Source organism: Xiphophorus hellerii, chromosome 14 (genome assembly GCF_003331165.1).
Source record: "Xiphophorus hellerii strain 12219 chromosome 14, Xiphophorus_hellerii-4.1, whole genome shotgun sequence".
NCBI classification, from domain to species: Eukaryota; Metazoa; Chordata; class Actinopteri; order Cyprinodontiformes; family Poeciliidae; genus Xiphophorus; species Xiphophorus hellerii.
In genome coordinates, this window is record NC_045685.1 from 6945203 (window position 1) to 6959649 (window position 14447).

The 14447-nt window shown below is 37.2% G+C and overlaps 2 protein-coding genes across 2 annotated transcripts; both read right to left on the reverse strand.

Annotated features, from left to right (window-relative positions):
- Positions 1-556: 556 nt before the first annotated feature.
- Positions 557-4463, reverse strand: LOC116732343 (C-type mannose receptor 2-like). Its single transcript, XM_032582440.1, has 5 exons — positions 4334-4463; positions 3199-3310; positions 2649-3044; positions 2203-2559; positions 557-1276 (listed from the first exon to the last, which is right to left on the reverse strand). Exons 2-5 carry the CDS (start codon positions 3227-3229, stop codon positions 915-917), a joined length of 1146 nt encoding a protein of 381 aa, XP_032438331.1. The 5' UTR covers positions 3230-3310; positions 4334-4463; the 3' UTR covers positions 557-914.
- A 993-nt stretch (positions 4464-5456) lies between these two features.
- On the reverse strand, positions 5457-8637 carry LOC116732344 (macrophage mannose receptor 1-like). Its single transcript, XM_032582441.1, has 5 exons — positions 8577-8637; positions 8095-8186; positions 7547-7924; positions 6261-6626; positions 5457-5987 (listed from the first exon to the last, which is right to left on the reverse strand). The coding sequence occupies exons 2-5, from the start codon at positions 8126-8128 to the stop codon at positions 5632-5634; spliced, it is 1134 nt and encodes a 377-aa protein (XP_032438332.1). The 5' UTR covers positions 8129-8186; positions 8577-8637; the 3' UTR covers positions 5457-5631.
- Positions 8638-14447: the final 5810 nt, after the last annotated feature.

Sequence of the window (14447 nt, forward strand, 5' to 3'; positions counted from 1 at the left end):
GTCTTAATGGGATACAAAATGTATTGGACCAGGTGCTGAACAGAATATTTGACTGAAAATGTATTGAAATTCTTTCAGTTCCATCCAAATCAATATCCTCAATACAACAGCAAACAATGGACCTTGTATTAAACTGCAGTAGGAGACACATTGCAAATTGGAAACATTCTTCCAGCCACCATCTTTATCTTTATCTCTACTGGGAATTAACACATAAATATATCAAACACTGTAACCCTCTGATGTCTCCCCACCCTCAATGTTTAAAATTTGTTGTTTAGTTGCTAGGTAACATAATTTATGCAACAATAATAACTTATGTTCAATTTAAATTGTGGGCAGGGGGTGAAGGGCGAAATGTTTGCTCTTCCCAATTTCAGCTTTTCATCAGAAGTCGGGAGAATTTTACAGAAACATGTGAACTAAAGACAAGAAGCCAAAATGAAAAGTTTTCTTATCAACTTCTACGACTCTCTGCTGGTCCACATTTATTAACACGTTGTATTCAGTGTGGCAGTAATCCACATCTTAAACCTAACGAAGAAATAAGCCGATACATTTTTGGTGATTATTTATTGCCTTTTTGCTTCGATACATAGAGTATTTAACATGATAGTTTAATATATGGACCAATAACAAGTGAGCGTTCTGGATAGCATAAGAATATATACATGGATATTATTAGATCACATTAAAAACAAGTATTATGTTTTTTTATCATTCTTTCTTACAGTTAGGGTTAGGATGGACATATTGCTTTGAGTGAACATATTTTACGTGCCACACATGGCTTATGACGTAAAGCAGAACAAAATCCAAACAATGTGACCTACAATGTTCAAACATTTCCTTTTCAACATATATCAGCATTCATATACAGCCTGTTTGAGAGTAAGTGTTATATAATACAACACTTATTCTCCTGGAGGATGTTTAGAACAGATAAAGTTAAACTTCTCTGGATCGTTTTTCTTAAACCACTGATGTTTTCCTCCCGTCTCCATGGCTCCAGACATGTCACAGTCGTCCATCGGTCCATCTTGGTTCCAGTTCTCGTAGCTGACCACCTCGTCACTGACCCAGAACCACAAATCCAGAGTGCAGGCGTAGTGCAGACCCGTCCAGACAAAAGGAGTTAAAGCAAACTGGGCTTTTTGCTGGACCAATCTCTGCTCATCAGAGTCGGTGATGGTGACCAGGCCATGGTGGTTCTCTCTGCAGTAGTTCAAAGCGTCCTCCCAGGTTTTATTTTCTTTGATCAGGATCACTGTACTTTCTGTTGAAATAAGGAAAACAAACATCTTATCTGTAGCTTTACTCAGGCCGTTATTGTGGACTAATAGTTTATCCCTCAGTTTATCCATCCTTCTTAAAGGGTTAGTATTATGTGTTTTCTAGGTGTCATTTTATAGCATAATCAAGTAACTATGTTAACTTGAGTTGTGATAATAATGTTTTATGGAAAAGATAACTTTTAGAAATTTTACATAACAATTTAATGCCTTAAAATTGAGTCTCTGTCTCTTTAAAAATTCCTGCTCGTTCTGAAACTCCTCCTTCAGGAAGTCATCACAGAATGGCTCCTCTATTAACCCTTTAGCATTCTTTTAATCCGCTTTTCACTGAGAAGTGGCTCGTATAATGAACTCAGAAATGTGCTGAGTTCATTGTTGCTAATTGCTGTTGGCTAGTCTGAAGGAGCTGAATGAAGGAGTTGTGGGGGAGCACCAAATTGTTGCTACGGGAGATTAAGGAATTTCTAAAACATGCATGGAGAAACAAGGTAACACTTCAAGTATGTTTTTGATGAGCAAATAGCATTATAAAATGATGTCAAATAGATTTTACATAACACTGCCCCTTTAAGAAAGTCTCTGAAATATGTGTTTCATTTGAATACCAATAATGGATCAGACTTTAATTTCATTAATAATCACCATGACACCAAATTCAATTTTTAGATATAAGTGGAACCAAACATTTGCAGGAAAAAACTTTAACAATAAGAAAGAAGGATTTGGTTTAAAATAGAACAATTTTAAGAGCCACAATTTTGAAAAAAACTAAATCTAATTCAATATTTGTATGTATGGTGCTTATAAACCCAGAGAGGGCTACAGCAAAAAAAAAAAAAAAGGAAAGTGATCTTGCTCCCAATTGTTTGACCAGGAATGTGCATGCAAATAGAAAACAACATCTCACCACCATAACAGATGAAGGGTTTTTTCTTGTCACAGTTCTCGTTCTTCCATCTGCCTCCATCATCAAACACAGTCATGGCACATTGACCACTGTTGATTTTCTGATTGTTAAACTGTAGATTCCAGTGTCTGAAGGAGGAACTGTTTCCATCTGACCACCTCCAGGTGTCACTGAACAGACCAATAAAGATGTACTTTGAATTTGCAGTCATTAAATTTAACCCCTTGTTCACTTCTCCATCCTGTAGTTGCTTCATTCCACTGATCAGGTCTGTGTGTTTCTCTCTGCAGTAACTCTGAGCTTCTGTCCAGTTCTTTGCTTCATGAATCAAGTGGTATTTCTGTGATGAATTATTTTCTGTGAAATAAAGACAAAAGAGCACAAAGCATGTAATTCATAAACATCATTGAAAGGCTTTAGACAAAACCAAATGACTATTTTCTCACCATTGTAGCAGATAAAATTGTGCTGGTCATTACAGGATAAATCTCCCCACTTGAGAAAATAAGAGCCATCTTTCCATATAATCCCACAGTTTTGACCTTCAGATCCAAGATTATTTGGTTCATCTGCTGCCCAGTTTGTCTCACTTTTATTGAACTCGACTCCAGGCAGAGACCAGTACCATGTTCTATATACGTTTCTTTGGTCATACAGACCAATCCAAGCTTCCTTTATATCTCCTAGTGAGATGTTGATGAGTCCCTTCATGTCCTTCATGTTAGTCACTGTGGCCAGGTCAGTGTGATTCTCTCTGCAGTACTGCTGAGCTTCAGTCCAGGTCTTATTCTCATTAATGTAGTGAAACTCATAGAGCTGACAGTCAATGAAGCAGAACTGACCTAAACACATTCAAAAACTTGAGATTATCAAAAGACACAGTAAGCTACCAACTTCATAATAATTATGTTATAGGTATTCAAAGCTTAGTGGGTAAGTTTAAATTACTTTAGCTAAATATTTTAACCACATTGTTTATGCTGATGAACCACTTACCTGACAACATGAGCAACAAATTCCACTGCATGTCTGATGAACTTGTTTGGAAGGGATTCTTGCTATCAAATCTTAAATTTGCTCCACGGATTCTGTGAGATTCAAGTCAGAACTGGACCAAAGTGAAATTTGAATATTACTTCTAGGTAAAACAAAAAATGCCTGAAGCTCACTGATCAGGTTTCATGCTTATTGAGCAAACTTCAGATTTTTCTAAGCCATTTTCTTCACATCACTGAACTGTTAAATAGTTATTTGACATAGCTATTCCTAACAGTTTGTGATACATGTTAGCTTTTTTTATTGAGTGAAAGTTGTGGTGTGAAGTGAACACATGGCTGAGTTCCACCACTACTTTGTTTTGACCAATAAGTTTGTAACATGACTTTGTTCACCAGTTACTTGATTTTTGACCATTTAAAATTTCCATACAGTTCCAGGTTGTCTGTAACTAAAGTCCCTGTTGCTGAGTTCACAGATGGTGTTGAAATATTAATCTGCATGAAGTTTGCATATTGAAGCTACAACATGATCATTCAGTTTCATCCCATTCTGCTTTTACAAGTCTGATGTCTTTCAGCGCTGCCGTCCCTGACCCAGCTGGTTGTTTAAAGAAGCATTCAGTGAACTAACTTCATTAACAATAATTCAGACTTTAATCTGCCAATAGTATTAATACTTTGAGGTTTTCATAAGAAGAAAAACCTAGAAAAACACAAAGCTGTGGTTTCCCAGTGTGTTTCAATACCTGCCTCATTTTCAAAAATGATAAATTTTTGTTAAAAACATATAAAACTGTATTTATATCCATTACTACACAATTTCAGAAAAAATGCTTCTACAATTATAAATGAATAACAAATTTTATACAGGCATATTATTATCACTACAAATACTAAGATAAAGAAACAAAGATAATTTAAGAAAGTAATACACCCATGGAAACACATCTGCCAATAGTAACAGTGGAGTGAGAAACTTATCAGTTTATGAAAACATACAGTACAGTACACACAACATTCTGATATTCATATATATATTATTTAGTCACTATATACTCATTTCTGAGTGGAAATAAAATTGGAGTTACTTTTATTCAAGTTTTTAACCAGAGAATTTATGCAGATTCACTTACCTTAGAAAATAATCAACAGAGGATCCACTGATTGTCCTTGATGTGTTTGTGCTGGTGATGAGGTTTTTTTTCCTCTAACTGCTCCTATGGTAACTGCCTGCTACATGTTTTTATTTTCACTGTATGAAAGTTGTTGTGAGTGTGTGAAGTAAAGAACATGAGGAAGTTCCACCCACCATTTGTTTTGACCAATAAGCTTTTAGCAGCTCTTTCTTGTTTTCTAGGATTATTGGGCATCATTTCCTGAAGTTTCTGGGGATTTTTTTGTTTGTTTTTTGCATATTTTTATTTCCCCTATACAGTTCTAGGTTGTCTGTAATTACATGTCATGTTGCTACGTTCACTTGTGACCCTGAAAAAAAAAAATGTAGATATGAAGCATTAATCTCCATGAGGTTTGTACAATGAAGCTGAAAACTCCTGCTTTTAAAAGTCTGAATTCTTGGAACATGAGAACATGTCGGCTAATAAAACAGTGAAAAATGTGCATCTGGTTACATCCTCTTCCTGGGATTATGTAGAAGGAAAAAAAAATCCCCAAAAGTTTTCCAGCTTGTACATCCTGGATAAACGATGACCTTTGTGAACTCAGGAACAACATTTGAATATTCAAACCTCATGGGAACATGTCACGCTACGTATAAACTTATTTACACTTCTGTGAAAATGTTGTCTGCGACAGACTGGCGACCTGTCCAGGGCGACCCCGCCTCTCGCCCAGAACGTTAGCTGGAGATGGACACCAGCACCTCCTGAAACCACTACCACCATTACTATCTCTATCACTACTGAGAATTTAGATAATCTTACATGAAAATTTTTAACCCTGAAATGTTTCTGCCCCAATTCTTAAAATTAGTTTCTAATTAGTATCTACTGAGAATTTAGATCAAATAGTTTAACCCTCAAATGTCTCTCCTACAATGTTTAAAATTTTTTGATTTGTTATTTCTCAGAAGCAACATTTAATGTATTATTTTACTGCTTTTAGCATTGGGGTAACCTCATCTATGCAGCAATAACGTCTAGCTGCTGTCCACCAGTTGAAATCCAAATTGTGAGCATGGATGAAGGAAAAATATATCTTAAATCTAATGAATAAATAAATCAGTAGATATTTAGGTTATACTTTATAACAAGTTATATGTGCTTGGAAAAAACATAATTACATGATACATATGCATATGAGGTAAAACAGAGCAAAATCCAAACAACATAACCTAGAATGTGAAATCAATTCCTTTTCTTTCAGCTTTTATATACAAGAATATGAGAATAAGTGGTGTATAATACATCACTTATTCTCCTGGATGATAAGAACAGATGAAGTTAAACTTTTCTGCATCATTTCTTTTAAACCACTTGTATTCTCCTCTCGTCTCCATGGCTCCAGACATGTCACAGTCGTCCATCGGTTCACCTTTGGCCCAGTTCTTATAGCTGACCACCTCATCACTGACCCAGAACCACAAATCCAGAGTGCAGGTGTAGCGCAGACCCGTCCAGACATAATCAGTCGATGCGTTCTTGACTTTCTCCTGGATCCATCTCTGATCATCCATGTTGGTGATGGTGACCAGGTCATGGTGGTGACCTCTGCAGTCGGTCAAGGCGTCCTCCCAGGTTTTATTTTTGTTGATCAGAATCAGTTTATCTGGGAGTGAAACAGATAATGCATCAAACCTGAATCTCCGATCCTGCTGTTGTGACTATAAGTTTTTCAAAGCCTGGAAATGCGTTTATACTGGGCTTTGAAAAACAGCAACGCCCAGGACATACACACTCATGCTAATCCAAAGTAAACATTAGCATGTCAATGACTTTCATTGACTGAACTGTTTACAACATAATTTGTAATATTCCAGTTCATATTTCAAGCAAGTAGATTATGTTGTTTTATAGTGACAGATGTTGAAGAAAAACTCACCATCATAACAGATGAAAGGTTTTGTAACAGAGCAGTCCACATTCTTCCATCTGCCTTCACCACTGAATTCAACCATGGCACATTGACCGTTGTTGTTTTGCTCATCATCAAACTGTAGATTCCAGTGTCTGAAAGGGAAACTGCTTCCATCTGACCACCTCCAGGTGTCTCTGAACAGACCCATAAACACATATTGTAGTCCGTCTTTCAGGCTGCCTGTCGAGCTCAATACTTTCCTCAGTTGTTCATCAGTCACCTGGTCCAGTCCACTGACCAGGTCTGTGTGCTCCTTTCTGCAGTAACTCTGAGCTGCCAGCCAGGTCTTACTTTGCTCTATCAGATAGAATTTATCTGAAGTTTTTCTTTCTGTGGAGAGACAGTCAATGGGAGCAGGATGGGTTAAAAGTCAGGGACAGTTTCAAAACCCCGAGAAAACAAAAGATGAAAATCTAAGCTTTATAAAAGTGGCCAGTTTGCCCTACATCAGCCAAAGCCTATAGCAGCACAGCTACAGAGATAGCTCAGGATAAACTTACGCTTCAGTCGACAGTTTTAAGCCGAGTTTTGAAAGTTGACAGGCTGTCTTACTCAGACTGCAACTGGGAGCTCCTCCTCAATGAGGAGGTCTAAAATTAGAGACATAAACCTCATTGATATCTATCGGAAATCTTGCTCCACCTGCAACTCTGCTTCCCGGTCCGGACTCTCGCATCCCAGCATTTTGGAGAACTAAGAAATTCAGCAAAATAAATGTAAAAAAAATTTTTTTTTTTTTTAAAACTAGAGCAGCTGTTCCATCCAAAGTGGGATGAAAGGTGTCTCTCAGGATCAGATTAGGTTTCCCTTGAAATGTTCACCAATAAACAAAGTAGCTCAATTTGTTTTCTGGACACCACCTACGCAACCAGCGGTGGAATGACAGCATGGTGCTAGTCACGACGCCATGGGTCAGATCAGTTAGGGAACCAGAGAAAATGACAGAATCTGGCGCTGTTTTAATACATTTACACACTGAAGTAAGTTACTGTTGATCACCGTAAGCGAGGTGTCGTTACCACCACCATTAATAAGAGTTTTACTGGTATCCTTAGCTACCAGTTTTAAAAAAAGATTTGATATCGCCTCCTCTGGCTGTAGGCAAACATTTCCAACTGTGGACTTTTAAGTCCACACTTACCACAGTGGGCTTAAAAGTGGGAATATTTTTCATCGTTGTATTTCTTTTTTATATATTTATTTTAAGAGGGCAAAAAACAAGACCAATTAATGACACAAAACAATCTTACCATTATAGCAGAGAAAGTACTTCTCTCTGTTGCAAGAGATGTCGCCCCACTTTAGACTTTCTAAAATAAACCCACAGTTTTCAGTATCATGATCATCTGGCTCAGCATTGTCCCATTCTGTTTCATTCACATCGAACTCCACTCCAGGTAGAGACCAGTGCCATTTCCTGATGCCATTTGTCTGACCATACAGACCAATCCAAGCTTCTGCCATTGTTCCTGGTGATTTGCTGAGGAGTCTGGTCAGGCCTTCCATGTTAGTCACTGTGGCCAGGTCAGTGTGTTTCTCTCTGCAGTACTGCTGAGCTTTAGTCCAGGTCTTATGCTCATTAATGTAGTGATACTGATAGAGCTGACAGTCCATGAAGCAACACTGAGCTGTAAACAACAGAAAAGAAATTAAGTGAATGGTTTGTATTTAAAAGTCTTTTTTTTTCTGTTTTGTAATCTGAAGACTTTGAGTTAGCTGTAAGAATTTGATCAAAATTGTAAACCAATTGATCCGGCAACCAAAATTGTATTTATAATGTTTATTCAGAACCACTCACCCAACAGAATGAGGAGGAAAAGGATCTGCGTCATATCTGCTTGGTCAAGGGTGAACAGTTTGTGCTTTAATTTTGTTTTCAAATAGCCATGTCTGTTGGGAAATAAAAGTAGATTATTCAAACACATTCTGTAAAGGTGAAAGCAATTACAGGATTACAAGAACGTCTACCACTAATAAAGATTACATTCTAGACAATTCAATATTTTCTGGCCAGGTTTTGTAAAAGTTGCTGTTTTTGAGTATCCATCCATTCAACTATTTTAGCTTGAGCCTTAACTCTTTATAAAAGTTCACCAGCCAGCCAGTTAGTTTCAGAGAGGACTTTATATTTACTTTTCTGTGACAGTATAGAGATAACAAGCAAAAACAAAAAAATCATTGAAATGGTTATAAAAACAAATTAAACGGCAAGTTAAAAAGTCAAGACATTTAACAATAGAACAGGAATATGATCAAATGGTGAGCAGAGAAGAGACTTACATCTGGTTAGATCTGTTCAGATGAATGGTTTCGGTAGTAGACGCCTGCTCAGAACAGACGGCTTTTGTTGGCAAAGAGACAATTTGAATATACGCGTCACTCAACCCTGTTGCTCAGTTACATAAATTATACAACTCTTGGACAAATAGCCACCTACTAGAGAAAGTCACTTCAGTCAGGGGTGTTTAGATTACTTTGTGTTATAGTCAGCATTGCCAATACTTTAGTCAAAGATTTTAAAACACCCAGCAGAAGTAGAATATTTGCATAAACGTGAAAGATAATCCAGAAACTGAGAGGATTTGAGCTTTTCTGTGTGTTCATTTCAGTTTCTGTGTTCGGTGGAGTCTCTGTGGTGTCCAGTCTACCACTTGATCAGATACACCTGTTCCTTGTTTACACCTGAAAACAAGGAGTAAACAATTTCTTCTGAATTGTCTTTTTTTTTTACCCCTCCAGGGGGTCTTTTGTGGGCCCTAGTGTCCCTTATATGACAGTGGGCTGACAGGAAACGGGGAAGGAGAGAGGGGAAGACATCCGGCAAATATCGTCGGGTCCGGAAGTCGAACCCGCGACGGCCGCGTCGAGGACTCAAGGCCTCCAAATATGGGTCGCGCTACCCACTAAGCCACCATGGCACGCCCCCTGAATTGTCTTTTTAAAACAATTTACTTCATTATATACCCAATATAATGAAGTAAATATGGGGAGACATTGTCGACAATAATAAAAAAAAAGAGTCAGAAATGCAAATGCAGCTAAACGCTAAAACAGAAACACCTGTGGATAACAATACTTCAGAATTCAATTTACTTAATTTAAATAAAATCTAGCTACAAAAAAAAGTAATAGGTATGTTTTGGTTTTAATTGTGTAATTCAAATATGCAATCACTTTCTTGATCACATATTTGTTCAAGACGACTAGACTAGTCAAGCCGTCTAGTTGTTGTTTGCTGTCAGTTATCAGTCGTGTGAACCGGTTGCTACCAGTAGATGAGCTTTAGCCTTCCGCTCACTCTGTGCTGCCTGGACTTTGTATCTCTGACTTCTTCATTAAATTCATCATTCATTCTCAACAACCCGGGTCCGCTGCGTCTGCCTCACCACCCCTCTGACCGCACTTGTCCAGTCTACAGAAACGCTAATAACAAGCTCTTTCTGGATTCGCTCTGGTTCTCTGAGAATCCGAGGATCTATTTGCGTCATCGTTATCTGCAGACGTACTCATTTGCCTTTTGCAGCACAAGCGCTAAGGGACCATATTTTTCCTGTAAAACTTTCATTTAACTTCCTTCTTCCAAGACACTCAGACAAGTGACTGCAGACCAATCACAGACTCTGTAATATTTTTTGCCCCACTTAGTTCCTGAGTGTCGAGTGAAGTGGAAAAATTATGAAATAAGTTTATGTTCTACAGCACATGACCAGGAGGCTGTATGTAACCAGATATTTACATACAGCAAATAGAAAGACACAAACACATTTTTTTGTCACTGTCTGAGGATTTTTGGTCCTAAAACAAGAGAGGTTTTGTCTGATTTGACTTCAGGCAGTGTATGTAAATATATGGTTTCAACTGTAGCTGCACTATTTTTAACCATCTGGCTAGTTAAATGAGGACTATCAATTATTTATACAATGATTGTCGTCGTGTAACAATTTCACATTTTTAGTGCGCAAAATATCTGCTTATCTGTCATGTTGCTCTACAATTCAGGCAACCTTACTTTATTAAGTTCTGATGGAAACCAATTTGTCAGCTAAATTACACAAAACAACAATGTGAAAGCAACTTTGGAAATATCTATCATAAAAACAAGGTATATTTGAAAGTTGTTAGTTTGATAAAAAAAAAACCACAGAAATCGACACATTTACAAGTCTTATAGCAGCAATCAACAAACTTAATATTGAGAACCAAGCATACCAATTCATGCTGAGGGAATTTGGTAACATAAAAATGTTTGTCAACATACGACTGCACATGTGAAATAAAACTGACCTAGTGATCAAATCCAGTTTTCCATAGTAAATCGGCCATACTGGAAAGACGTCTTGATGTGCTTCTGTTCAATGACAAGACAAATAATTAAAAATATTAATTTATTATTGTCCTTTAGACATTTGATGCTGTAGTTCAGAACCAAGGAGAGACACACACCTGCGTTAACACTTCAATATTAATATTTATTTTCCTCCTTTGTGTCATAAGCCTTCACTAAAACTCATAAACTACTGTGACTGCTGCCATCTGGTGGCTTTATGTGGAATAGCACTACAAGAACAACGAAGTAATAATACAAGAGGGATGAAATGATTCAGAAAAACATTTTGTTGAACACCAAAAGGATGTTCGTTTTCCCTCTTTATTCTCAATCATTCCTTTATTTCACAATTTTGTCACTTCAAACATCTTTTAGAAATGTTTAACCCATTGGACATTTTTTGCTAATAAAATCACAACAAATACAGGTTGCCTGTGATTTTATCTTGCACTGCAAAAGCATTAAATCTTACAAAGTATTTTTTGGTGTAGTTTCTAGTGCAACATTTTCAGCATACTCGAAATAAGACAAAACAAACTTGCGAGTAACTTTTTAGCACAATAAATGAGCTCAATTTAAGTCAACAATTCCTTAATATTGAAGAAAAGCTGATACCTATAAGTTAAATTGTTAAACAATTCCTCGAGGAAAATTTACCTGCCTCGAAGCTTCGTTAATTTATGTTTGATTATTTAGCGCACCTTGTTCCGGCCGGGACATTATTTGCGTTACGCCTAGCTCTGACTTCCGCCTTACCAGTTGGTGGCGGTAATGCTCACCCAACGTTTTTTGCCAACCGCCAATAAATTTCAAGAAGAAGAAGAAGAAGAAGACTTGAAGTGAATGGGGTGCTGAGAGGAAGGCATTGAAATCAATATATACTGGGTTAATAAGGTCTGTATTTGATTATGGAAGTATTGTATTTGGGTCAGCATCAGAAACACTATTAAAAAAATTAGATAGTATTCAGTATCAAGCCTTGAGGTTATGTACAGGAGCAGTTAGAACAACTCCAACGTCAGCTTTGCTAATAGAAATGGGAGAGATGCCACTTAATCTCAGAAGATTACAGTTAAAGTCCAATTATTGGTGTAATTTAAAGGGCCATGATGGACATCATCCATGTCAAGATATTCTAAAATCTAGTTGGGAAAAAGAAAAGAAGAAATTAAATTTTTTTGGATGGGAGATAGAAAATGTTATAAAAGATTTTGGTTTATCTGATATAAACATTAGTCAAACAGTTCCTCTTTCACCAGTTTATCCGTCTCTATTTCATAATAATGTTGTTGATTTAACTTTGTTGGAGAAAAGGAAAGGAGAAAACGTTTCAGATCCATATTTGGTTCAATCATATTTAGATAGTAAGTACTATGGATATGTCCAAGTTTTTACAGATGCGTCTAAAAACTCAAATAGCAGTAATGGGGTATCTTTCATTGTTCCAGAATTCAAAGTTAAAAGATGTAAAAGAATTACTGATGGAGTATCAGTTTATACTGGAGAGATGATGGGAATTATTTTAGCTTTAGGATGGATTGAGGAAGTCCGTCCATTAAGAAGCATAGTATGCTCTGATTCAAGTTCTTCATTATATTCATTAAAAAATAATCATGCTATTAGTAGACCGGATCTTTTATTAGAAATTCAGTTAATAACATATAGAATTCAAGCAATGGGGTTATTAGTTATATTTACATGGATACCATCACATATAGGAGTAAGAGGGAATGAGTTGGCTGATAAATATGCGAAACAAGCTTCAAAATATAGTGATATTGATATATTAGTTCCATTTAGTAGAGAAGAAATCAAATCTATTATTAAACAAAAGGTTAAGGAAAGATGGCAGAGACAGTGGGAGGAAGATAGAACTGGTAGATGGCTGTACAGTATTCAAAGAAAAGTTGGTGCAATGAGGAGAACGGGACGAAATAGAAAAGAGGAAACAGTTATATCTAGGTTGCGGTTTGGACATACAAGGTTAAACAGTAATTTATTTAAAATAGGAAAACATCGAACTGGAAGTTGTGATTTTTGTGGTCAAGAAGAGACAGTAAAACATGTTTTGTTGTTCTGTACCAAATATTCTGTTGAGAGAAGGAAATTAGTTTGCCGGTTACAAGAAAATAAATTACAGTTAAATTTACAAGATATTTTGGGGAAAATTTCTAATTCTAAAGATATAAGTTATTTAATTAATTATCTTAAGAAAACAAAATTGATAGAAAAGATTTAAGTGTTGTTATTTTATTATTATTATTATTATTTTATTGTTTTGTTTGTATTGTTTTGTTTTGAGGGGGGTGTATATAGTTAGCGTCCCGATCCACACTCCATTCCAGTAGATGGCGGTAATGCACATCTAAAAGTTGCTTGCCAACCGCCATAAAAAAGGAAAAGAAGAAGAAGAAGAAGACTTCCGCCTCTGAGTTGTTGCCGAAAGCTAAGTGTTAGCGGAATAACGTCCAATTTTCAAGTTCGTCCCGTGGGAATTTTGTTGATTTATGATAATGCCCGGGTTTTCGTCGCTTTTTTGGGACCAATAGACATTTTTAAAATGACTGGCGTGATGCCTGGAGTCCGGCAGCCTTTCTCCTCCGGGAGCTGCTGGTTGACAGCGAACGGCGGGAAGAGCGAGCGCTGCGGGAAGAGCGAGCGCTGCGGGAGTATTAATACAGGTAAGCGGATAGACTGAACACGGCGGGCGGCTGAGTAGCTGATGCTTACAGTGTAAGTGTAGCTTTACGGGCGAACCGCATAATAAATTTCATATCATCCCGGTCTGAACAAACGTGGAAGAAATCATCGTGGCGGTACATGGCTGGTAGATGAGTTTCTAAGTGTGATGAACGAAGGTGCAGTAAATATCCCATATTGCCCCCCCCCCCTCACCGTTCTCATATTTGTCCCCTGGTTTACCGGTCGTGTCTCCCCCTCACCTCACATTACGTTTGTTCTGTGTTCGTTCGTCTTTCCCCCCTCTCTTCCCCGGATTTATGTTCTCTGTCCCCTGGTCTATTTCCTCCCCTTCACCCCCCATCTTACGTTATTTCGTTCGCCTCTAATCTACCCCCCACCACCACCACTCCAATCCCCCAACTCTAGGCGACATTTCCCGTATTCTCAAACCCAAAGCTTGTCAGGTATGGGACAAGGTGAGAATTCATCTATTAAGCTCACTGAAGATGAATACATAAACTAAAAGCTGCTGGAGTATAGATCATTTTTATAAGTGTATTTGTGAGCCTGCCTCTTTATTATTAAATCGAATATACTTTCAGATCTTTGTATAACTTTTCTTCAGGTTAACTTAGAAAGTGAACAGGTTAATTATTATTTATTATTATTAAATATCTATATGAGCCATCAATATGAGCTGAAAACTTATCCACTGAGTATTTGGGGTTGTAGTCTATTTTCATCAAAACATTTAACACTCTCCATGCTCCCAGCTCCTCTCTGCATTTTAGTCCATCAATAAACTCACAACTCATGACACACAGAGTTCATTTCACTTCACAGAGTTCACTTAATTTCTAGTTTGTTTTGATTAAATACGTTTTTTGTTTTCTCATTTTATAAACGTAGCTCATCACTAGAACAGTTTGATTTCCCGCCCCAGGCCGTTTCTGCCATAAATCCACCATAAACAGTCACATGTTTCCCTGTGTTATCAAAGGCTTTACTGTTTTCTGTTGAATGGACTCTGCCAAATGAATACTTGAATATTTGCATATGACCGTTGACGACTAGATTAGCCGGATCGCAGGAGGCCTAATGAAGAATTCATTTTATTGGAATCTATATTCATGTTTTGGATT